General features: G+C 35.2%; 1 protein-coding gene across 3 annotated transcripts in view; it reads right to left on the minus strand.

The window, feature by feature from the left end:
* Nucleotides 1–27,503, minus strand: part of LOC118196406 (uncharacterized) — a 338,914-nt gene that overhangs the window by 257,427 nt on the left and 53,984 nt on the right. For all 3 annotated transcript variants that reach the window (XM_085807758.1, XM_085807757.1, XM_085807756.1), the window contains 2 exons: nt 6,950–7,022; nt 6,779–6,846 (listed from right to left, as the gene is read on the minus strand). In XM_085807758.1, the coding sequence (XP_085663884.1) occupies nt 6,779–6,846; nt 6,950–7,022 (141 nt within the window). The remainder of the gene's footprint in view (nt 1–6,778; nt 6,847–6,949; nt 7,023–27,503) is intronic.

The raw sequence follows: 27,503 nt of genomic DNA on the forward strand, positions 1-27,503 counted from the left end.
AGAAAACATTCATATTTATTAAGCATAAAGTCCCAGAAATTCACCCATATCTGCCATGAACCAAAACCAGTCTACTTACATTAGTAAAATTCTCTTTCTAACAGCTGATCCCAATATAACATTCATTAAATTCCTAGATGATCTTACAAAACACGTGCAGATAGAAGTAAAAAATCCTCTTCTTCCAGTAAAGTGAAAATATTAGAAAACTTCCTGCTTTAAAAAAGTTAAATTATTGTCTGTATTTGCAATAAAATGTGATCTTTAAAAAATAACTGAAAATTGTAGCTAAGAAAGGTTATTGAAGGAAAGGTAAACAGGTCATTGAAAAGGAAACGTACAATCTGTCATATCCTGATAACTAGACTGCTCATTCTCAAGTTATTACAAAAAATTTTACTTATGTAAAAATTAAAATTCTACCCCTAATTCGTACCTCATCTTTACAACCTAAGGAACACTACAAAGCTTATAAAGACATATAGAAAGCAAGTGATGTATAAAATTACAACTGGGTAAAGAACTAAAATTCCTTGTGATGTAAATATACTAACTAGTCTCCACTTAGTGAAAATCAGTTAGGTTTTCATATCAACAGTTCATAATGAATTTCATCAGAAAATATTTATCAGTGGAAAAAGAAGTTAATTTCCTAACACTCAAAGAACATCTTCAGTTGCCCCATTTCCAACTGATACAGAAAAAGAAAACCAATTAAAAAAACAGCCAAAATAAATTAAGATCCATGAAAATTGCAATTGCACAATTCATAACAACACTACATGCACACTGATTCCAAATAGTAATTAATCATCTAGAAGGTAAACACAATAGATAGATACTGCTTAATATGATGATGGTTAGTGTTATTCAAATATTGGCATTGAATTGGCAAAGACCTACCCACTTGCATATGAAAATACGGAAAACACATAGCTTAGTGTAATCAAAAGTTCAATTCAAATGATCAAAACATTACAGAATAAATTTTTTAAACTGAAGTAGTTGCTAAATAAAGGGAATATTGATTATAAAAATTGCCAAATGACTGAGAAATGTCACTAAACAGCTTGGTTTTGGTTTAAATCAACCACTCAAAATGAGCTTAAAAAGAAACCTTAGTTTCACTTAAAATCGTGAACAGTTTCAAGGGCAATCAGACACAGGTCCTTCCTAAAAGCAAAAAGAATTGTATAATATTTTTTTTCTTCTCAGAAAATATGAGGAACATACATTATAAAAATTTCCAAATGGCAAGGAAATTTCACCATATGCTTGGTTTTAGTTTTAGTCAACCATTTAAAATTAGCTTAGAACAACTTTAGTTCTACTTAAATTTTGAACTTTCAGTTTCAAGGACCATCAGCCACAAATCTCTCTTCTTAGAAGCAAAAAACTTGGTAATTTTTTTTCCCTCCTTTAAAAAAAAAAAAAAAAAACTACGTCAAAGTAAGGAAGCTTTTTAGCCTAATTTTAAATTTTACAATGACATGAGGTTTCAATTTTATTAAGTCAGCCATGTAGAAAGGTAGCGAACAATTTTCCAAATTTCACGAAGATCTATCTGATGAACTAACCAGTTTAATGAAGCTGGATTCCTCGGTAATTTTGCTTTCATAAACCAAACTATCTCCTCCATTCTGCTCAAGGAAGCGCTCATTTTTTATCTTATATAATCATTACATTATTTTTTTTTTAATTTATACTATCGTAATCATTTTAAAATTATACAAACAAGTGAAAAGCATTATGATCTAGCAAGTCAATTTATCAGACAGATATAATGTGCTCCCAAAAACCAGTGAACAGAATACTGGTCAAAGTACACTCATGTCCATAAATTAAGGATAATTCAGAGTCACGCTGAAATTGAACTCTAAAATAAATATATCACCTGTAAAATCACTACACACATCTTCAAGAATCATATGCAAATTTTAGGAAGTAACCAGATGACACCGATGGTACGTCACAATGACAAGAGTGTAAGAGAGTGATATATAAGGAATACAGGCAAAGAAGTAAAATTGTTGGCAGGCGCTTTATAAGCATTTCAATGCAATAACCAAATAGTTATGACACAAAGGACACATTTGGATGATTTTTTACGTGGTAGAATAATCGGCCATCTGGAATGTGGGCGTACCCAACTGGAAGTATCAGACGAACTTGGAATTGCCCAGAGTGTCATCTCCAGGCTTTGGCAATGATACCAAGATGATGGTAATGTGAGTAGACGTTACAGCACAGGTTGCCCCAGAGTTACAATGCCAAATGAGGACCGGTATTTGACAGTTACTGCCAAAAGAAACAGGCGGAGCACAGCCTCAGACCTGTCTCGTCAGCTTTCTTCAGCCACTGGTACGACAATTTCAAGGCAGACCGTGTACAGACGCTTAGGGCATATTAGTCTATATGCTCGTAGACCTGTCAGATGCGTTCCACTTACTGTAACTCACTGTCGCCTGCGGTTAGAGTTAGCCTGGAGTAGAGAGCATGCATTGTGGACACCGCAACAGTGGGCTTGTGTGATGTTTTCCGACGAGACAAGGTTTAGCTTGCAGTCTGATTCTCGCCAGACTTTCATATGGAGAGCTCCAGGTACCCGTTACCACCAAGAAAACATCACTGAACGACACCGTTACGGTGGTGCAGGAGTGCTCGTTTGGGGTGGAATTATTCTGGGTTCCAGAACTGACCTGCATATTTAAATTGGAACCATGACATGCCTAATCTATCGGGACATCATTCTGGAACAACATGTACATTTGTTTCGGGGCGCCATGGGTCCACAATTTGTGTTTATGGATGACAACGCCCATCCTCACCATGCAAACATCGTAAATGAATGCCTTCAATCAGAGGATATCACCCGTATGGACTGGCCAGCATTCTCAACAGACTTGAATCCAGTAGAGCACGTGTGGTACATGCTTAGCCGACGAGTTGCAGCCCGTCAACCTCCTCCTACATGTCTACCGGAACTTCGGAGAGCATAGCTTTTTGAGTGGTGTAATATCCCCCAAGATCAGATCGATAATTTGATACTCAGCATGCCTAGGCATTGTACGGACTGTATTGCATCATCTGGGAGACATACAGTGTATTAACAATCATACCAACCATGTAATATTGGTTTTTTGTAAATAGGTTTTTTGTAAATAGGTTTTTTTTTTTTTTTTTTTTTTTTTTTTTTTTTTTTGTTATTTGCTCCAGGGAGAAAAAATCGCCAATTTTTTTAATAATATCAAACATATAGCATCTTTTTTGCTCTTTACCTTTTGTTTAAAGCTTTACAAATAAGTCAAATTTGTTTTGCTTCTAACTCTTCCTTTGCCTGATTTTGCATTATCCTTAATTTATGGACATGAGTGTAAAATGTTTCTCAACAACTTTTTATGCAAGATTTTAGAAATTCATGACGATATGTTTTCAAATCAAAGCAAAATCGAAATGAAATTAGAAATAGATATGACATGGGAAATGTCACAATGTTTAAAATTCACAAAAGTTTGTGAAAAAAGATAACATTTAGTAGTCCATTGATGTAGCAAAAAGCTGCAGAATAACCTGGAAAAAATTATTTTGTAGCAATATATGGTTGGTTTAGCCAATGGAAGAAAATACCATTTAATGCATCAACAATAAACCATTTAACGCATTAACAAAGGCATTAACAGTGAAGAGAAAATAAATGCTGATTTGCTTGCTACCAGAACACTGTTATCAAATGAATGCCCTAAATTGTCTAAAAAGTATTGTTGCAAAAACATTTATATTGCACACATTGTTTATAGTATAGTGAACTACCCCAAATTCAAATGGTTGTAAAATAATGAAAGGTCTTTAACCCTTTTATGCTCCATTAATATGCGTGATTAAAACAACTTTTATTAATAGAAAAGAAAAAACGTCCATGCTTTAAAAGAATAGAGTTTACCAATGGCCTACAGATATAATTCAAGGTATTTCTAACATCAGTCATTTTTATATTATGGCTTTTGAGACAGGATAACAAAGTGAAGAACATCTTTCTTCTTATTGATAATTAACTGCATCATAACACATGAGATGAATGCTCTCTAAAGCATACTAAAATTGTATATTTACCAGCATATTATGAAGCTCTAATTCAACCTTATGATCAATCAGTTATGAGAATGATGAAAGATTACTATTGCCAATAGATGAGTACTACTCTTTTATAACATGAATTAATCTGCATATAAGTGCAATGACATGCTGCATCAATATTTATATTACAAATCCATTATGGATATAAGTGCAAATGAATACTAGTCCTTTATAATATGAATGATACAAATATGAGTTCAAATGAATTAACAAGCCTTTTAATGAATGAAGAAAATAGAGAGAATATGAAGAAAAAGCAATATCTTCAACTAATATGAATTGTGATGAATTTAATGCATTGATGAAAAACTTCAAGTTGCAACACTGAGACAGAAGATTTTCAGCCAGTCATTTTCTGAAAAAATTCAAGTATGTCAAGTGGTAAGCTTTCTGAAAATGATTATGATAAAATCAGTGAATTCCCTACAAATGCTGATATGAAGAATGCCCTCTGAGTATCAAAATTACGGGTAGAACATTTGCCAAATAAATTCCAAACACATTATGAAGAATTCATAAATGTTGCAGATATCTCACTAGTAGACATTTTCTTTAATTAAAATGCAAGTGAAAGCATATATTTTTATGTTTCTAGTTATATTGAATTAGTTACATTCCACTGATGTTTTTAAGGCTATTTTTTCTTGTCATTTAAAAATATCAATCAAATAATGTTAACAAAATAGCCATTGACAAATACGATCACATTACATCTGCTGTAGTTTCTCATAGTGCATGTGGTTATTTTAATATGGAAGAGCACATGAGGGCTATCTGCCTAAGTTTACGGATACCTTCATAAAGGATTTTCTAAGGGAAACAGGATTGTATTCATATTACACATGGGGAAAACCAATCATGCAGCCAGTGTTGGATTTCACATAACACGTAATTTGTATTTCATGTGTACTTTCATTTAATTTTGTTTACAGATTTTGTTTCATGGAAGTAGCAATAGAGCAATTTATTGAATTAGCAAAAAATATAAGCGTGTAGTAATTAATTGTTTATGTTTTAGTGAAGATCCAAATCTATTTAAAAAAATAAATCAATATTTTAGAATAAGTTTATTAGTCTCCAGAGTCTGTGATATGATGGTAGAGTATCACAGCATTTATTTTGAGGCGTAAGCAAACAGCCAGCTCATTTTCCCAGGACCAAACCCAGTCGAACTCCCACTAATCAGACATCTTCATCACTTGGTCACTAGTGGGGCCCATGGTACATCAGAAAGAATGCAAGTGCATCATAGAAAATGATGCTATGCTTGGTATAGTAAGACATTTCAGATTTGTAAAGAAGTTTTGCCAAAAAAAAAACTGCAAAGAAAGCATTTTCCCCTATTTATGAATTTGAAATTGTTCCAATTGAGACTGAAGATGTTATAAATTCCTAACCAGTAACATTTTTATATTCTGATACATGAGCCTTAAACCTTGCTCACTTCATTGCTTAATAAATTTACCAGCAAAAAGCCTGAAAGGTTAGTAAAATCTATAAAAACATTTTTACTAAAAGCTAAGAGCTGCAATAAGTTTCAGATCAACACAATTCATATAGTGTGATCTGTGCAAGCCACTTTCCTTAAGCCCTGCTAATAATTTTAGAAAAAATAAGTGAGCCTTTACAAAAAATTTTAACAACAGAGAAACCGTTTTTAACAACTTTTGATGATGACTGAAAACTGCGTGCTTGTTAAATATCACGTTAGCTAATTCAGTCTTTCCTCTCACGGGTAAAACCCAATCTTATGGTTCACGTCACTGTCTTAATCCATGATGAAAATTTATTAAAAAACATATAAAGATAAGGTTCTGAAAAGTTGGTTTAATATTTGATAATAAGGAGAAGCATTCATCTTCAGCAAAGATGAAGAAAATGGCAACACAAAATTCCATATAACCTGTGAATCCATTTGATATATGGCCCACCAGCAGGCAAGTGGTAAAGTCACTGAACACTGGTAGTTTAATCTGGCATTCGAAACCCAGTGAACAGACTGGCTGTATTGCCATTGCCATGGTTTTTCCCATGTGTAATGTGCATACTAGCCACTTTCCCTTTGAACTTCTCCATGAAGGCATCCCTCTAGTTAAGCAGATAGCTCTTGAATGCTTTGCCATAATTAAATAAATAAACCAAACCACTTGATATACTGTCAAAATTTTTCAATGGAACTTTTAGAACTTTCTCTGAATTTTATATTTTTCATTTCAAATTACTTCTATTTTTTATATTTTAAGTAAATGAGCCATAGTTAAGCCACTATTATATTTAGATAATTTACATGAAATAATAGTCTATCAAAGAAAAATGTTAATATTTAAACATGAAATTTCTCCCAAAAGGGTGCTGTGATGCCAGATAGTTGTCTAACAAACAATGTTTTAGTGTGAAGGGAGAAGTTTCTTTTTATATGTCAAGAAATAAGCAGCTTGGCTTTAAGGTAGCCCGTTACAACTGATTTACTTATTAAGTCATTTCATGAATGTTTATATATGTCCTGTTCAGCCAGTTACAAAAAAAAAAATCTTCAAGAAATTATTTCTAGTATTGATTATATCCTTAAAGGTTCTAGCAAGAAACACATTCTTGATAAAAAATCTAAACAATCTGGAGCATATTAAGAAATTTCATGCATTACCTCACTACCTATTATGGCAATATGCTGCCCTTCATGGGTTTCCCACCATTGCACAGACGTCAAAGGAGCTACGTATGTATAAAAAAGAAACGTAATAACATTCTTTTCATAAATTCCAGTGAAAAGAAAATTTGCAAATTATAAAATAACAAGTTATAAATTAATAAATACCTCTTCTCCCAGCTAATTTTATTTCAGTTAAGTTATCTAACTTCCAACATGATGACACCTTAACATCTGTCTCCTAAAAACATAGCAGTAATATAATTACACAATGTAAATATGAAATGTGCATGCAGAAGTGATGTACGATACTAAATATAATATGAAAATGGATTTTAAATTAATCTGCAATATAAGGTTTATACATCCTAACACTGGTGATTAATACTATCAGTAACATTGAATAAAAATGTGCCCCATGTTTATAAATCCATTTTTCAAGCAATGTCAAAGAACAGTGATAATGTTATAGCATACTAACTTCATTTTTAATATACAGAATATGCAAAAACAACACATAAATAAAAATTAATTACACTGAAACATATTTCTTATTATAAAAATTATCACGAAATTTTTAAGGATTTCCTGATAATTTTTGTAATAAAATTATCAGGAATTATCATGGATGTCATATTGTCTGTCCCTTCATAGGAGGTAACAGTGGCCACCTATTAGGTGCCTCCACAATAAAATGGCCACCCCTTCTGGCCTTACGAATGCCGTTATAGGCAAGTGCCTGCCATTGGGGGAAAAAAGGTTACATTTCCTTAGAAAGTCGTCCACAAAGGCATTCCTCCCCATAGGTAGCTGTAATACGCTTTGTCACAATACTATCCAGGCCAAGCCAATCTATTGCATCAGATGTTTACCTCACACAAGTATCGCACTAAAAATGAAGCAATACAGCTTCAGTACCAGTGGTAGTGGTAGATTGCCTGGCACAAAACCACTGTGGTTATATGCGCCAAAAAACATCTCGAAGCCATCCCAAATTAAATAGGCCACAAGTACATGATACAAAACAAGCCACAAATTTAAAACATGAGCATACTTATAAAATCAAAAGATGTGAAAAAGTGATAAACTTTTAAATAAACTAATACAAAAACTCATGTGATTTCAAATAAGAATGATCACTAAAAATATGAGATACATTAAAGTACACAGCATTAAAATATCAGGAAACAACATTAAAAAAAAAACAACAACAAAGAAATCTGTCTTTCAGGTACTGAAACAAATTGTCATTTACCTCTTTCCCGATAATACAGTTAAGAGGCAAGTCATAGTCACTAAAATACTTTAATCAAAGTTACCTAAAATGGAGAGATTCAAATAAAAAATGATGCAAGGACACAACACTATTTCAGTGAGATTGAACAGGTTCACTCTTGGCCTTCAAAAGATAACTGTGAGTGACTCGAGAGCGTCAAATCCTTAGGCCTATTAATCAGACTTCTGTTTGGTTCCTAATAGTCTCCCAGTTTTCTACTTTACATTTGACACTTCTTAATTTATTCAAGAATTAACCATCTCAAAATAATTGCCATTTATTTAGCATTCTGTGCTTGGTGACCGTTTTAAAAATCACTGTAGGGCACAAGGTGACTTAACAAAACAGTAGCAGACTTTGCTGTTACATCTGCCAGCTTGTTACCTTTTATATCTACATGGCCAGGGATGCAGCAGTAAAGAATCACATAACATCTTAATTTTTTTATGTAAATTTAAAATGTCCACTAGTAAAGGATTCCGGGTGTCAGAAACACTAATTAATGCTTTTAGGACACTTACTGAGTCAGATCTTTCTGGAATTGCTTAGAGATGCAGGTAAGAGCAGAATACAGAGCAGTCAATTCAGCTCTAAATATAAAAGAGGTATCATGGAAACAATAGCTGTCAGCATGGTCTCTTACTACAAATGACACTCCTACATGACCAGCTGATTTTGACCCATCTGTATATATTGTAATATTTTGTTATTTAATAAATAAATATAATTATTGTTGAAGTGGCAATGCCATATTTGTATTAAACTGTTACTCAGCAACGTGAGATATTGTTTTAAAAAGATTAGATTCTGAAGATTTTATCAGCTAGGAGTAGTATGAAAATTTTGCCACTTAAGAATTGTATAAAATTTGTCTATCACCGTGACTAGAAATAAAATTTATGTTCTACTAAGAAGATTGTCTGTTTTGTAAATTACTGCAAAATACATTAGTCTTAATTAATTGGAGGTTCCACCGAGATCCTGGAAATTAGGAGTGCAATTATCAATTTCGATGGTGCTGGTCTCCTAATCCCAGAAATTTACTGAATTTTTAGAACAAGTTTGCTAATACCAATTGCCAAGATTTTTTATTTCAAGGAGAAATGGATGTAAGAAGTCTGCCGTTTTAAAGCCAGATTTGAAGCGGATCATTCAAAGGTTATCTTCTGTGCTTTTATAACTTGAGTCCAAGCAAAAATCTGTCTAAAACAGGATACTGCTGATCTCTGAAGATAAGATTAACTTTTGGTTTTCTTAAAAAAGTTTTTATTGAATTTTAATACTTTGTTTCAGAATTATAGTTTATCGTGTAAGATTTTGTTTAAAATAACTGACACTAAATATATTCAGCTTAAATTTATAATTGATATTTGTGGTAAAGAAGTATTTTAAAATTTATACTTCACTTTTATTTGTATTGAATTTTTATGTTGATAATTGATATGTGTAAGCCATCCCGGCATTTATAAAAAAAAAAAAAAAAAAGAACTGCTAGCTGAATTTTGAATTTGTTGCCAAGCAGGCATGTGGAAAATAAGTAGCAACGTCAAACTGACGTAGTGTGATTTGATTATACTGCAGAATTGGCAAAAGTTTTTTTTCTTAGTTCTCGCCATCCAGGCGTGTGGTAGATAGCAATGTCATCCCGACGTATTACAGATTGTATAGTCTAAGAGTTGAATTGCCAAACTGGCAAAAATTGCTTTTGTTATCACCAATGAGGCGTGAAGATAGATAGTAAAATCGTCAAACTGACGTGGGTAATTGCCTAACTGGCAAAGGTGTTTATATACGAGGGTAAGTTGAAAAATAAGTTTCCCCTGTTGACTGTGGTCAGAGTTGTGTATGAAAGTCAAAAAATAGAATGAGACATTAAAGATATGACATACCTTTATTTTTCCACATAGGTACCAAGTACATTGAGACATTTGTCATATCGTTTGATAAGCTTCAAAAAGCTCTCCGGGAAAAAAATCAGGGCTTTGCATATGGAAGAAGCGTTGAACGGCTTGCTTCACTTCAGTATTGCTTCCAAAGCGCCTTCCCCCGAGATTTTTCTTCAAATCCGGAAACAGATGGAAGTCGCTTGGTGCGAGATCAGGACTGTATGGCGGATGGTGTAGGCACTCCCAACCAAGAGTTGCAATATAGTTTTGCGTTGCCGTCGCCGAATGTGGTCTGGCATTGTCATCCAACAGCAGAATGTCAGATGTGAGAAGGCCAGGCTGCTTTTTCCGAATCGCCTCTTTCAATTTCGGCAGGGTGTCACAGTAGCACGTAGCATTGATGGTTCCAACCTCCAAAAAGTCCAGCAACAAAACTCCTTGGGCGTCCCAGAAAACTGTGAGGAGCACTTTACCTGCAGAGGGAGTTGTCTTGAACTTCTTTCGGACACGTGATGACGGATGTTTCCACTCCATAGATGTGGCCTTCGATTCTGGCGTGAAATGGTGGACCCACGTTTCATCCCCCATGACAATCCGAAACAGAAAGTCATTGCCATCTTCATGGTAACGCACGAGATGTTCCAGGCTGACCCCCATGCATTGTTCCTTGTGTGTCGAGGTCAATTGTCGGGGCACCCATCGTGCTGACACTTTTCTGTATTGAAGAATGTCGTGGATGATGTTTTGAGCTCGCTCATGTGAGATTCCAAGTTCTTCCGCTACTTTATCGATGGTGATACGCCAGTTCGCTCTAATCATGTCATCCACCTTCCTGACATTTGCATCTGTAGTGGCCGTGCGTGTCCGTCCAGCTCTCGGTATGTCCTCCACTTGCTGACGTCCATCACTGAATGTGCGACACCATCTCTGCGCCATTTGCTTCGACATCACACCTGGCCCATAAACTTCCACAAGGCGGTTATGAATTTCTGTTCCTGATACTTCACGTGCCCATTCATAGCGGATAACCGCTCTCACTTCCTCCTTTGACCACGAATTCAAAACGCACCTTCTCTCCATACCTACCGGGGCTTAAATGAGAGGCTGGTCTCCACTTTGTGCAGGCACTGCAACAGCGCCATCTGCTTGATTTGCAGCGACCTCTACCCAATGGTGTATCGGTGACTTGCACGTTTTCCTGCTGTGTCGCCTTTCGCCAATAGCCGTTCAACGCTTCTTCCATATGCAAAGCGTGAATTTTTCTTGGAAGACTTTTTGAAGCTTATCAAGCGAACTGACAAATGTCTCAACGTATTTGTACGAGAATAATAAAATAAAGGTATGTCATATCTTTAATGTCTCATTCTATATTTTGACTTTCATACACAACTCTGACCACAGTCGACAGGGGAAACTTATTTTTTAACTTACCTACGTAATTATAGCTAACGAGGCTTGTGAATAGTGAGTTAAAAAGTCAACCCGACGTAGTATTATAGTATTTTGTGCCAACCTGGCAAAGTTGTTTAAATAAATCTCTCCAATTGGTTGGTGTGAATTTCGTATTTGAGAAATTAAGTCTCTCCAAAAATTATATATTTTTAATACAAGTACGAGCTTTTAGATTGTATTTCAAAAGGAAGCCTATTAAAACTTGTGTCAACATGTCATTCTTAGCTAGGAGTAAAAAACAGGATTTAAAAGTACTAGCAGAAGAGTTAGGTTTAACCGTAAAACCTGAATTTAAGATTGCTCAATTGCATAAACTGATTACTGAAAGTCCCGATTATGATGAGGAATTTACTCGAGAACTACTGACTGCAATTGGAGAAGAAAGGGAAAGAAAAGAAGAACGCGAAAGAGAAGAAAGAGAAAAAGAACATGAAAGAGAAGAAACAGAAAGAAAAGAAGAACGCGAAAGAGAAGAGCGAATTAGAGCCTTTGAGCTACAGAAACTTCAGCTGGAAGCAATGGCTGCCACAGCACAGCCGATAGAAACTACGCAGTTATCTGAGCAGCCTTTAAAAATCAGAATTCACGATGTTATGCCACGTTTCAACCCTAAAGAAGATGAAATAAGTTTATTCCTGGTGTTATTTGAGCGTCATGCTAAAATAATGAATATACCTGCTGAAAATCAAGTGACTCAATTTATTTCATTGCTGCCTCCTGACATTGTTCAGCTTATTGCTAGAGAAAGAAGAGGACACGAAAAAGTATGAATATGTAAAAACTTTACTGTTACAATGATTTAAATTGAGTGCGGAAAAATTTCGACAACTATTTAATAAACACCAAAAATCAACTGAAAGTACTTGGTATGATTTCTACTATGAATTAAAAAATTTAGAAGGATGGCTTAACGGATTAAACATTAAAACTTTTGAACAGCTAAAAGATCTCATGCTGGTTGATCAAATAAAAAAGCATACTTCTCCTGATTTCAAAGAACATTTTATGGATCAATGGACAACCATCATTTCACCTACTGAAATGGTTAAGAAAATTGAAGATTTTGAAGATGTGAGAAAAACAATAAAACCGAAATTTTCTGCCAATCAGACTGAGAAAATTAACAAAGGATCATTTAAACCACGTTATGATAATTTTGTGAAAAAAAATAGAGCATCCGCCTCATTTTAACCATTCTGATAGATGGGATGGTTCAAAATACAAGAAAGATCATTAGCAAAGGAATCAGTTCCAAAACAAAAACCAAGAAAATTTACGTGACAAAAGATATCGAGTGTGGATCATACGAACATTTTAAGCCTCAGTGTCCTCACTTAAAACCAAATGAAAAGGTAAATTGCGTATCTTCGAATGATGCTTTGTTAGACATTTACAATTAACGGTTTAGTGAATGGGTATGAAATGCCTATTCTTTGAGACACAGGAGCCACTGTTGATGTTATTTCTTGAAAATACATTGATAACACAAAAATGACTGGAGAACATGTCTGGGTACAATATCTTTTAAATGACCATTTAGTGTGTCTACCGTTAGCGGAAGTTGAAATTAATTGCGAACTTGGTCATATAAAGACAAAGGCAGCTGTTGTTACAAATGATCTCGGAAGATACGTATTGGGTAACAAAATTGCACAATTGTTCAAAAATAAATCATTCTTAAATTTAGAAAAAATAAATGCGGTTTTGACACGATCTCAAGTAAAAAGATCTGATGAAGATGATCGAAGCAGAGAAATTGAAATGGAGAAACTAGAAAAACTGAAGTTTATTGAAACTGATGAAGATATTTCACCTCAAGCTGATGAGGAAGACAAGGAACTTAAGATGTAAGGATCCTAAGTTTTACTAATGTTTATTTTATTTTAAATCTTTACTATCACTTCTTATTTTCTACTTCCGGCCAGAATTAAAAGCTTTAACTTATTTATGCAAATTTGTCTTGCTAACGCCAAGTACTTAAGTTGTGGCTTTTTGCCAAGCAAGAGAGAGGAAGGAGTTATTAGAAGCAGGCCGCTTGCCATAGTAGTTTTACTCGGTTGCTGGTTGCCTTCAAGGACAGACGTTTAGTCCTCTTGATAATTCCAAACGTATCGTAGTTTTAGCAGCTCTCTGTACTACCATAAATTTGCACGTATAGTCCGCACCATCGTATAGTACGCAGAACGATTTTATATAAAAAAATTTCAAAAATCGTCAGCTAGTCCGCACCACCGGATAGTCCGCGGACTATACGTCCAAAATTATTTTAATACGGCAATATTCCCATGCTTTTTAAACACGTCCTTTGTTTGCACCAATTTCTCACTGCTTTCTCGTCCACTTCAAAATAACGGGGTAAAATCCTAGTATACGGTGCAGCCTTGGCGCGACTTTGAAAATTATAGCCAACACCAAAAATGATCCAAAGAACGTCTATATATATATATATATATATATATATATATTATACACACATAGTATATATACTATATACAGTCAAAAGTCGTCAATCCGGACTCGTCGGGACTTCGGCGATTCCGGATTATCGATTTTTCCGGATTATAGATCATCAGTTTAAATCTGGTAAAATGGCATGCAGAAATTATAAAATTAAAAATATGAAACCGTAATTTACGAAATAAAGAACAATTATGATTTAAAGGGTATCAAAATTTACAAAAAAAAAAGCTTAATATTTATTTGTTTACTTTATTAAACATTTCTTTCAATGTAAGTTGTTTAAGTTGCTTCGTTTTTTATGTTATAATACATTCTCTTTAATTCTATAAACAGACATAATTTCTTGTTCAGTTACAAAGTTCCGCTGTTCAAGTGATATAATTGCTGTGTCGAGAATACCGACTAATTTGTCAATCGAAATGTTTTCGTTTTCAATAACCTCTGTCACTTTCTTCGCTATCGGAAGCGAATTATAATGACGAGGCATTTGATTTAAATCATATCAAAGACGAGATGAAATACTACATTGAGTAAGCAATTATAAGCCAAATAAAATAAAAACATCTGCCCTTAAGATAAGGATAGTGCTGACAGATCAACTTCCAATTCAATGCACGCCGCCGCGGCGTTAAAGATAAACAAAGTTTAGATAAACAAACGTTAAAGTTTATATAAACTTTATCCATTTTTTGCAGCAATTCCACTTTTTGTTTAATGGACTCCGAAAGATACTTTCGCTTTGTATATCCTTTACATATTAGTAAATATATATCGGAAATTCTATTTGACATAATCGAAAGTTCAAGCTTACTTTTATAAAATTGCTCTAACAGTCTGCAAAAAATAATAATCCGGATCCAATTCGAAGATTAAAGAACAACGCAATCTGCAACATTAACTGAAATAGATAATTAGATAATTTTAGCTTAGCTTATCCCGTCCGTTATACATTAAACGCGCATTGGTAAACGTATTTTGCGCACGCGCACACGCAAATTAGCAGCGGTAAAGGTCTTACGCGCATGCGTCAACGCGACGCATGCGCAGAAAGTTTGTAGCTTTGAGGTCCGGATTATGGGTGTCCGAATTAACGACTTTTGACTGTACTATGTTTAACTATATATTTTCTTTGAATGACCCGTTAACTACTCATCGTATATGTCCAGTTTTCACTGCTCATCATAAAGTCGCCAAAAGTAGCCAAATCCCGTGTGCACCGAATACTAGGATTAAACCAATAACGGCCCGCTTCTCTATTTCCATCTTTTTCCCGGCGATGTTTCATCAACGTTATCGAAGATGAAGGACAAAATACGAAAACAAAATACTGTGCAACGTGCTATACTCGTGATAAGTGGTAATGAAATGTGACCTTCGACCCCACTCACTCGGTGTTGCCAAACCAACCACGCTTTTATAAGTAAACGAATCACGCTTTTTTTTCGTACTCCAGGTACTTGCTACTATGGCTCCTAAAAACCGAGCTGACGCATCAATTACTTCTCCCCCTCCCGGCAGTTGCGCTAAAGCAGTGCGAAGGATACTGGGATACAAGACTCTGGTTGCGCTAAATGAGTGCTCATACAAGACTTTCTTTGGCTCATATCCCGGCATCGCTTGATGCGCCAGCCTGGATTTTAGGAGCTCTACTTGCTACTACTCATTCGTTCTGCACTATGCTCTATGGTTTACTATCGATACGATACATACGAATGTTTTCTTGGAATCTCGCGCTTTTTTTATATTTGATCATCGGCAGTTCACGACAGCGTGTTTTTTAAATTTCAACGATTTTAACTGTGAACAACCAGCGTATTATCCGCACTGGTGGATAGTCCGCAGCTTCAAAAATTCGCATTTTAAACACAGATAGTCCGCGAACTATACGCGCGAAATTACGGTACATACGGATTTTGTTAAATAACGGCCAATCTTGAAGTTAGGCACTTGTATATTAATCCAAAGTTAGTTTTAGTTAGAGTTTTTAGTTAGTATTTTTATATTCTTACGTTCAGACCACAAGTGGTTGGTCTCTGTATTCCGAAGTTCCGGAAATCGCTGTAAAGATAGAAAAATAAAGGGTTTTGTATACCCTTCCTGTGAGTATTGTCTACTTCACAATTTATTGAACATAGCTTGAGTAAGCTCCCTGTTCCGAGTCAGGACAGTTCATGTTTCCAAAGCAAGTAAAGAGGAGTACAAGTCCTGATAAAGAAAGTGATTAATGTTAATTCAAAGGAATTAATTAAATCTCAGCATCAAAGCAGAGATCTAGCGTCATTGCTTAAAGAAGCTAAAAATGAAAATTCCAGCAAGACAAATCATTTTAAAGTAAACGAAAAGGGATTGTTGGTGAAAAGGATAATAGATAAAAATGGAAATGAAAGGGAATTAATTGTTATTCCTGAAAAATATAGGGATCAAATAAAGTCATTATGTCATGATAGCACATCTGGACATTTAGGCGTCGTCAAAACTAAAGATAGATTAACAAGATACTTTTACTGGCCTAACTGCTATAAAGAAATAGAAGAGTATGTTAAAACTTGTGATTCATGTCAAAGAGTGGGAAAATCTAATGATAAAGCCAAAGCACGTTTGACTTTAGTACCAATTATTGCAGAAGTATTTTCAAAAATTAACTTTGACGCATGCGGTCCTTTACCAATAACACCGAATGGCAATAGATATTTAATTACAGCTATTTGTGTAGCTTCAAAATATCCGGATGCTGTACCTGTTCCTAATATTGGCAAAACGTCAGTAATTGAAGCCATGTTACAAATATTTAGTAGAATGGGTTTCCCGAAAGAAATACAAACTGATCAAGGTACCTCCTTTATGAGCAATCTGGCCATTGAATTTGTAGAAAAATTTGGAATAAAAGTAACTAGAAGCTCAGTACACCATCCGCAGAGCAACCCTGTTAAAAGATTTCACCGAACAATCAAACGAATTTTAAAAGTTTTATGTATCGAAGCAGCCCCTGAGTGGGAGAAGCAAGTTCCCGCAGCTCTATTTGCTTTAAGAACAATAACGCACGAGAGTACGCATTTACACCTGCAGAATTAGTATATGGTTGAAATCTTAGAACACCTGTAACATTATTATATGAACAATCGATGAATCCTGAAGACGAAGGAAATAATGTTGTTGAATACGTTTTTCAATTGATAAATTAGTTAAAAAGATGCAAAGAGCTGGCTACAGATAAAATGCTGGAAATGCAAACCAAAAGAAAAGTGTGGTACGATCGTAAAGCTATCAAAAGGGAATTCTCTGAAGGGGATTTAGTATTAGTTGTATCAACGAATAAACCAAACAGACTAGCAGTTGAATGGAAAGGTCCTGGGAAGGTTGACAAGAAATTATCCGAAACTAATTATGTTGCGAGTTTTGAAGGAAAAAAATGACTTTAACCAAGTCTACCATGTTAACATGATAAAACCTTATCGTAGACGAGCAGAATCGGTTAACCTTATGATTACAGAAGATCAATCTGAAATTTATGATATGGAGGAAAATTTCCCAACAATTGACTCTGAACCAACATTGTTCGATTTTGAGAGCATTAAAGAAAACAGTTCTTTAAGTGATAAGCTAAATGAACAACAGATTCAAGAATTGCATGATATGCTGCTTAAGTTTTCAAAAATCTTTTCTAATAAACCTGGAAAAACTCATTTAATAACGCATGATATTCAATTGACAGGAAACACCCCAATCCACTGTAAACCATACAGAATGTCTCCTAGACAAACGGATATATTAAAAACAGAAATCGATAAAATGCTTCAGCATAAAATAATTGAAATAGGAGATTCAGATTACACTTCTCCTATGATTTTAGTAGAAGTAGCAGGGAGGGATCCAAGACCTTGTATCGACTATAGAAAATTGAATAAATTGACTAAAACACAATTCTTCCCCTTGCCTAACATCGAACAACGAGTAGAAACGGTAGCAGGCGCAAAATATATAACTCTTTTGGATTTAACAAAAGGATACTGGCAATAACCTTTAATACCTAATGCTCAAAGATTAGCCACTTTTGTTACAAGTTTTGGCACATTTAGACCTCTAGGGATGCCTTTCGGACTTAAAAATGCATCATTTTCATTTAGTAAAATGATGGCCAAAATCCTTCACGGTTGTGAAAATTTTGCTGTTCCATATTTAGATGACGTGGCAATCTTTTCAAACACCTGGGAAGAACATCTAAGTCACCTGGAAGCTGTTTTGTCCAAAATAAAGGACGCTAAGCTAATCTTGATTTTCCAGTGCCATCCACAAAAAGTCAAGTCAGAGCATTTTTTGGATTCGCAGGATATTATAATCATTACATTCCCATGTTCTCATCTATCGCAGCACCTTTAACAGAAACTTTGAAAGGAAACTTAAAGAAAGGGAAAATAAATCGGACAGAAGAGTGCACAAAGGCATTTGAAGAGCTAAAGGAGAAACTGTCTCAAAGGCCTATACTACATGAACCTGATTTCAATAAGGAGTTTATTTTGCAAACTGATGCTTCAAACTCTGGTATGGGTGTCATTTTAGCTCAAAAAGATGAACGAGACAATGAACATCCCATATTATACCTCAGTAAGAAGTTTACAGAAATTGAAAAAAAAGTACTCTAGCACAGAAAAGGAATGCGCAACCATAATATTTGCTGTAAAGAAACTTCAATGTTATTTAGACGGGCATACTAAATTCCTCATCATGACCGACCATAATCCCTTAGTTTGGGTCAAAAATAATGTGAGTCTAAATCCACGACTTATGAGATGGGCACTAGTACTACAACCCTACAATTACACGATCATTCATCGAAGTGGTAAAAACCATAAAAATGTAGACGCATTAAGTCGTACTCCCTGGCCTGATTAAATAATTTGTTTCTCTATGTAGATAAAAAAAATATTTTGTTCCTTCCTCTCTTCCTCAGTGTATGTTATTATGTTATTTCTTGTATTTCAATTCTATATTGTGCTGATATTGTTATTTTGAAAAAAGAAAAAAAAAACCCGTAAGCTTTCATTTATAAAAATATAAATTAAAGTTTATCTGGAGGGGGGAGAGGTTGTAATATCTTGTTATTTAATAAATAAATATAATTATTTGTGAAGAGGCCAATGCCATATTTGTATTAAACTGTTACTCAGCAACGTGAGATATTGTTTTAAAAAGATTAGATTCTGAAGATTTTACCAGCTAGGAGTAGCATGAAAATTTTGTCGCTTACGAATTGTATAAAATTTGTCTATCACCGTGACTAGAAATAAAATTTATGTTCTACTAAGAAGACTCTGTTTTGTAAATTACTACAAAATACATTACAATATGGAAATAAAAGCATTGTATTCATCCCTGTGTTCTTAAAAAATTTGCCCGCATATTTTCTCATTAGTGTCTCTCTTATCAAGATGTTGGAACATATCCAGTAGCTCGATTTGTGGGTTATCCCACGGTTAGATGCCTAGATGCTTTACTGGCTGGACCTTAACATCAGATAAGCAGTAATTTTCCAACCACAAGTATGATTCAGATCTTTCAAAAAAGAGAACATTAAAAGGCCATGCAGAAAACAGAAGTTTGCAACACTCATCAAGTTTACAGATCCTGAGAGGATGATTAGATTGTGAAATACTGATGAAGAGACAAATGTTCATGCCTTAAATCAAGGGATGGTTCGTTACAATCAACGTACAGGTTCTGAATAGATGTTCTCAGAGCCTGATGCTGAATAGTATCTAGTTCTAAAAAAGTTGAAGACTGTGCTCATCCACAAACAACTGAGCCATAGTCTAACCTAAAGCGAAGGAGCGCTATATGAATACAAAATAAAGAGCAATGTCCTGTGCCCCAAGAGGTGTTCATCAGGATTTTATTAAATTTAAAGTTTTGAAACACTTTCTGCGAGTACTGGAGATGTGGAAGGAATGACAGCTTTTGGTCAAACATTAGTCCTAAGAATTTTACTTCAGATGTAACTAGAATCATAATCTAATCCATAAGAGATTTAGCTCAGGCTCAGGATGAAGGGCACACTTTTTACAAAAGTGCATACAGTCTTCGCTTTTGTAAACACAAATCCTTGTTTTTCAGACAATTTCTGGATTTTATTAATGGCGATCTGCAACATCGATCTGTCTCTCATCATATCTCATAGCTTAACCATGGGAATTTATTTGGAGGTCATCAATGTACAAAGATCCTGAAATGGTAGGAGGTAGTTCCTTTAAAACAAAATTTAATTCTAAACTGAACAAAGTAACACTTAAAATGCAGCCTTAAGGCACACCCTCATCTTGTTCAAAGTTATCTGACAAAACAGAGCCACTCTTTACTTGAAAAGTTCTTGCCTTAAAATAGTTCTGAACAAAAATTTGTAGGTTGCTGTGTGAAGCACTAGCATGAAGATCCTGCAAAATACCATTTCTCATGCTGTCATGTATCTGGCTGCGGTAAGCCAATCAGCTGCCTGGCAGAGCCCAGCAAGTGAGAGAGACGACAGTTGCATGTTAGCCTCAGAGGAGGCAGGTGGTAGATTATGTTGTAAGAGCAAGGTAGTGCTCCGAGTTTACCATTATTCTTTGAACGTTAATTTTTTTACCATTATTCTTTGAACGTTAAATTTTAATAAATGTTTGTTTCGTTTTCCTTATGGTGCCTTACTCATCCGTAAGGCCATTACAGCACGCTCTCTTTCGAGAACCAGAGAGAACGAAGGTGACTGGATTTTGAGAAAAGATGAGAAATTTTTGTTGTAACTTTAAGGAAAATTTCTTCTAAATATGTTTAAAGGAGTAGTTAAAAGTGATTTGATTTCGGTGTTGAAGGAACTCGGTGAAGAAGCCGATTCGAATTTAAAAGTTGTAGAATTAAAAGATAAGCTTTTAAGTTCTAAAGAATATTTGAAAGATAAAGATTTTGTCATTGAATTTCTTAATACTACGGTTGAAGAAAGGAAAAAGTCAGAAGAAATTGTGAAACTGCGTTTGATGCAAATCGAAAGTAACAACGTAGAAAATACACTTTCATTAGATAAGCTTTTGAAAGCTGTACAGGCATTATCGATTTCTGTACCTAAAAAGGTTGAAGCATGGAACTTATTTTTCGATTCAATAGAAAGGGCTTTTAAGCATAAGAACGTACCAAATGAGTTTAAGTCTGAAATTTTACTTAAACTGATAGGTGATAAATCTTCTAATATTCTAGTATATATTAAAGATGATGATTTGAAAGATTATGAAAAAATTAAATCTTTAGTCCTTAAGGAATATGAACCATCGCCAATTATATGTTTAGAAAAGTTTCACCAAGCTCAAAGGTTGATGGGGGAAACTCATTTTCAGTTCGCCTCTCGTTTAAGATCATGTTGGATCCATTATTGTAAAAGTAGAAACGTCAATGATTTTGAATAATAATTTCTGACAAACTTTTTCAAACATTGGATAGTGATTTAACGTGCCATGTTGCAGTTCGACAAGGTGAAAGTTGGCTACGTCCAGAAGAACTAGCGAAGGAATGCGATACTTATTTCATCGCAAAAAAGTAAATCTTTTGATGATATAAGAGGTGAAACACGCGCTAATTTTCGTGATTCATGCAACAAAAACTCTAAATATATTCTACCAGCGCTAAGAAAAGATTCAGTGGTAAATGAACAGAAACATTCGTTTAAACCGCGAGAATGTTATGTGTGTAGTAGCAGTTTACATTTGGCTAAGGGTTGCCCGAACAGGCGAAATAAATTTGAGAGTTCCAATAAACAGAACGATAATTTCCCGGTCAAACCGAAAGTTAACACTTCAAGTAAACCGAAGGACAATGCGGTTGTTACAAATGTAAATTCTAAACATTTACAAAAACGCGAGTGTTCCGACGGAAAACTTAATTTTTATTCCTTGGAAAAGATTACTATTTACATTGCAGGGAAGCAAGTAGAAGCTATAAAAGATTCAGGTATGGAAATACCAATTTTGAACACTACATTAATTCCTGATTTAAAAATAGAAAGTAAGGGTAAAATCATTTTAAGTTCTGCATTTGGCAATGTCATAGAGGCAACGTTAGCAACTATTCCCGTTTATTACAAAAAACCAAATAGTTGCCTATATTCACGCGTAGAAGCTCTTTTCGCATTGACAGATAAGCTCAATGTTCAATGTTTAATTACACCAGATGTATGGGATCACATATTTGAAGACGAGAATGAATCAACAGTCTTCCCTGAAAGGAAACCGGAAACTCATGAACAAAAACAACTTGAGGTTGGCGCCGTTGAACTGTCAAATGAAATCTTTTTTATAGCTCAGTTGCGAATCAGGAAAGACTAAACAGTTATTCGGAATCGAATAAATTTAAGGTCGATCAGAGAAAGTGCCAAACATTAATAAATTCTTAAGGATGCATAATTAGGGAAGAATAATTTCTTTTTACAGGACGAATTATTATTTCATAAAGAAAAAATATGTGGGGAAAACTTAAAACAGTTAGTTTTGCCCGAGAATTATCGAAATAAAGTCCTTCAATTAGCTCATGATTCCATATTCGGAAATCATTTAGGTATGAGGAAAACTAAAGAAAGAATTAAGCTTTCATTTTATTGGCCGAACACATCCAAAGATGTAGAAAATTACTGTAGAACATGCGAAAGATGTCGGTTAAAAAGTCCGGAAAGACAATCGGATAAAATTCCGATTACTCCTATTGTTCGCGCACCATATCCTTTCATACAGTAAATATAGATATTATTGGTGAAATTTCACTGCCTTCAGGAAGGAAACATAAATATTGTTTGTGTTTGATAGATAATCATTCAAAATGGCCAGAAGTCATACCTTTAAAAAGTCTTTCCTCTAAAGCTACTTGTGAGGCTCTTTTAGATATTTTTATGAGAACCGGTATTCCAGAAATAATTTGTAGTGATCAAGGCACTAATTTTACCTCACAGTTAACTCAAGAATTCGAAAAAAGGTTAGGAACTCATCCTCGTTTTTCGACGCCTGGTTACCCAGCATCAAACGGCTCAGTGGAAAAATGGAATCGGGTATTTAAACATATGTTACATCATGTAATTCGCACAGATCCTTTTAACTGGGACAAGCACATACCTTATTTACTTTTTGCATATCGTGAAGTTCCAAATTGCACTACAGGTGTATCTCCATTTATGCTTTTGTACGGTCATGAAGCTAGAGGTCCCTTAGCTGTGTTAAAATCATCGTGGTCCGGTGAAATACCATTACCTCTTAATCTAAGTAATTCAGCAGTTGATTATCTACAAGAATTAAAGATAAATTTAGAGAAAGCATCTGAGCTCGCTTCTTTATCTGCCGCAGAAAAACAAGAAGCTTATGCATATTATTTTAACTGTTGCAAAAGTTTGAAAGAATTTTAAAATGGTGATCTAGTATATTTACTTATACCAGACTCTAGCAACAAGCTATATGTTTGGTGGACAGGTCCAGGTGAAATTGTTGAAAGAGTAAATCCTGATTCTTATAAAGTTAAATTACCCGATGGGAGTGTGCGGCATGTTCATGTAAACAAAATAAGAAAATTTTATGTTCGAGCACAAACTGTGGGAGTGATATTTGAAGATGATTCTGAGTTTGGGGAAATTCATGCAACTCCAAATAAAGGAGATTGCGCAGTAACTAGAAGGGACATCGAGGTGGATATTAGTCATTTAGAGGGTAGCAAATGAAAGGAAGTACACAAGCTCTTACTCAAGCACATCGCGTTATTTTCTGGTGAGATCCAAATAGCCAGCGTCGATGAACATAAAATTGGGTTGTTACCTGGAGCTGAAAGAAAAAAGCCATATATCTATAAGATCCCAGAATCTTTGAAACCTGAAGTAGATAAACGGATCGAGGAATTAGAGAGCTTGGGTCTTATTGAGCCAAGTGAAGCTGAAATAGTATACCCAGTCGTATGTGTTGCCAAATTACAGAGATGGGCAATGGCACTTCAGCGTTATAATATTCATATTTCTCATTGCCCTGGTGCACAATTAAAAAATGCAGATAGTCTTTCCAGACTAGTGGGTGAATGAAATAGGTGTGAACTAAGTATGAACTAATATGTTTTAAAACTTTGCATTAGTTACTTTCTTTTGTTCCGGAATTGTACGAGAGCTACTTTCCATCTGTTTTGAAAAACAAATTACTGGTTTCCATTTAATATTGCATTATAATATCGTGTTTTGAAATAGTATTGCATACATGTTTTATTACAGAACTCCAGTATTGTATCAAGTCGTCTGTTCATCTGTTGCGAGATGAATGTTTGTTGCACTTATTTTAAAGTATGTTATTACGTCATGTATACATGTTCATATATTTTGAATTAATTCGGTTTGTGCAGTATACAATTTAAGTTTGTGAACTCATTTGTTGGCACAGTTTTCAGATTCTGCTTCGCTTTGGCGTAGCACAATCTTACCGGGGAGGTGTCATGTATCTGGCTGCAGTAAGCCAATCAGCTGCCTGGCAGAGCCCAGCAAGTGAGAGAGACGACAGTTGCATGTTAGCCTCAGAGGAGGCAGGTGGTAGATTATGTTGTAAGAGCGAGGTAGTGCTCCGAGTTTACCATTATTCTTTGAATGTTAATTTTTTTACCATTATTCTTTGAACGTTAATTTTTTTACCATTATTCTTTGAACGTTAAATTTTAATAAATGTTTGTTTTGTTTTCCTTATGGTGCCTTATTCATCTGTAAGGTCATTACACATGCCTTATCATAAGCCTTTTCTATGACAAAGAAGACAGCAACAAGACAGTTTCCTTTAATGAACACTTTATGGATAGATATTTCAAACAAGAACATTATTGATCATCCTCCTATCTTTTCTGAAACTCTTGATAAGGGGAGATTATGCTTTTTTTTTTTTTTTTTTTTTTTTTGTTTTTTTTCCCTCCAAATAATAGACTACGCAGCAGTTTCCAATCTTTCGAATAGTTTACATATATAACTTATTAGTAGAATGGGCCAATAGTTCCGAGGGATTCTCCGGGTTTTACCCTGGCTTTAGTTCTCTTCTATGCACTGGGAAAATTATTCTCCCTTCACACTCCGTTATTAAGGGTGAGAAGAGCAGTTAATGATTTACAGGAAAGATGTATCAGCATTTCATAATTCACACCATCTAAACCTGGATTGCATCTATGTCATCTTCTTAGGTCAGAAATTAAAAACTCCGCATTATATGGCTCAGAGTTGGGAGAGTTGAATGGAATGGAAGCTTTTCAGAGCATTGCTTGACAGATAGAAATGGTGGCAGGGTTGCCGCAACTATAAATGGCAACAAAATTCACACCAACTGTGTTTTTAGTTTCTTCTGTTGTGCTGATCACTCAGATATCTTTTCCTAGAATGGAAATCTTTGTAGAATCCACATGTTTTTCAAACTCTTTCCAATACTCGGTTACTTGACATAGACGATGTTATTTCTCACATATGACCAACCACAAATATCTCTGGCTTTTCCACCTGACTCTCCTTGCATTTGCTTTTGATTTTTTTAGGGCAACAAGGTTTGTCAAAATGGGGTTCTTTATTAAAAACTCCCCAAGCTTTTCTCTGTTGCTTTAATGTATCTTAGCATTCACAGTTCCACCATGGTTTTGAGTACTTTGGAAGCTTTGTTGATGTTATCGGTATAGAGACAGCTACCTGAATAATGACATCTGTAACCGCTTTCACAGCATCACAGATTGGCACAACTTTTACCATCTCTTCTGTAATCTCTGCAAAAGAAAATAATTGTTCCCAGTTTGCCCTAGTAAGTATAAAACAGAAGTATCTTGACATGGGATTTACTTCTTATTGTGTCAAAGATACAAAGACATTGCTGTGAGAATGATGGGTTTTCTTTTGCAATCTGCACACAATGGTTCAGTACTGAAACTATCATTCTCGTGGCCTTCCACATAGCAGCGTGCACATGTGATTTTTCCATGACAGAACATTTTCAAATGCCCAAAGCGCTGGCACTGAAATCATCATAAAGAGTTTGGTGTGTAAATACATGGCCTGAATATTTTTTGGCATATTAGGCAAACTGAAAGCCAGGGTTATGTACTAATTCAGAAGACAAACAACAAAAATCAGCGTTATATTTACAAAATTTCCACAGGACTAGTTTCGATGGTTTTACCGAACCACCATCCTCAGCTGCAAAACCGCAAAAAAACCAGGTTCGGTAAAACCATCGAAACTAGTCCTGTGGCGTGTTATTGTGTCTTAATTCCAGGATTATGTGTTTTGCTGGTCAACTGGTCAACTGATCTTTTTTGCATATCTTGATCCACCAGGCAGCACAGATATTCTGGTCAGACAACTCAGACAATTTCCTTCTGTGAAACGTTGTAGAGACAATAAATATTTTTTTTTTGGAAGTAAGCAAGATGAAAAATTAGCAAACGCCTTCACTGGGAATCGAACCATGAACCTCTGGAATAACGGCCCGGTGTTCCGAACCACTACACCACGAACGCACGCTAGGAAGGCGGGAGAAATACCTCATTTACTCCCCCTTTTAAAGGGAGACTGAGGTTTTCAGAGGACCCAATCACCAAATCCTGGGTGCAGAGAATCATCATCTAACCCCCTTTTAGTTCGGGCGCCACTGTAAAGACATTAGGTATTTTTTTGGAAGCAAGCAGGATAAAAATTTAGCAAATGCCTTCGCTGGGAATCGAACCACGGACCTCCGGAATACCGGCCCAGTGTGCAGAACCACTACACAATGAAGGCACACTAGGAAAGCGGGAGAAATACCTTATAACGTAAAGTAGGTCGGTCTCCGAGGTAACACCACAAGACTTAATCTCCTTTTTGCGATATAATCTGCATGTTCTGAGCATCAATGCAATTAAAAGTAGAAGAGCACTTGCTTAAAGTACACACTGAAGTACATAAGTTCTCACATAATGAATTGTAAGAACACTGAAGTACATACATTCTTGTTTATTTTACAGGTAAAGTTTGTTTTTGAAATAAAACAATTAGTGGCAATAAATTATGTTACAGTCTACAGAAACTTTCTCTATAAAATACCCGGCCTGCGAACATTGCTGCGATTTAACGTAGAGGAGTACTTGTATAACCCCTTCGAGCCGGGTAGCGAAAACGCGCGCTTATCGCTGAGGCCGGCAGTGTCTTACGCGAGCGTCTCTCCAGGGCCGGGGGCTTTTTTGCTACTAAGCCTAAATCCATGAAATTTCCGAAGTATCAACGCATTGTTTAATAATGCTCTATAGAGTATTTAAACGGCTTATGCTTTATAAATATTTATATATATACACTCACGTTTGTGAAAATTGCAACACCAAGAAGGAATCGTCATAATTGAATGCAATTTAATACACAGTTGAGTGGTAGTGGTACAAATAAATGATTAAATATTCAAAGCAAACAAACAAGAAGAAGAGATCAGAATCAGTATTTTGTGTGGCCACCACGCGCCGCAATAAGTGCTGCTACACGACGTGGCATGAAGTCAAACTAAGTTTGAATGTCTGACTGAGGAAGAGCATTCCATATTGTTTGTACGCGTACCCAAAGTTCGTCTGCAGACGCAACAGGACGAGGATCATGAGCAAGACGCCGACCAATGACATCCCACACATGTTC

The sequence above is a fragment of the Stegodyphus dumicola genome, chromosome X1 (genome assembly GCF_044657685.1).
Source record: "Stegodyphus dumicola isolate Sdum_Otavi_A_Nest chromosome X1, ASM4465768v1".
Classification (NCBI taxonomy): Eukaryota; Metazoa; Arthropoda; class Arachnida; order Araneae; family Eresidae; genus Stegodyphus; species Stegodyphus dumicola.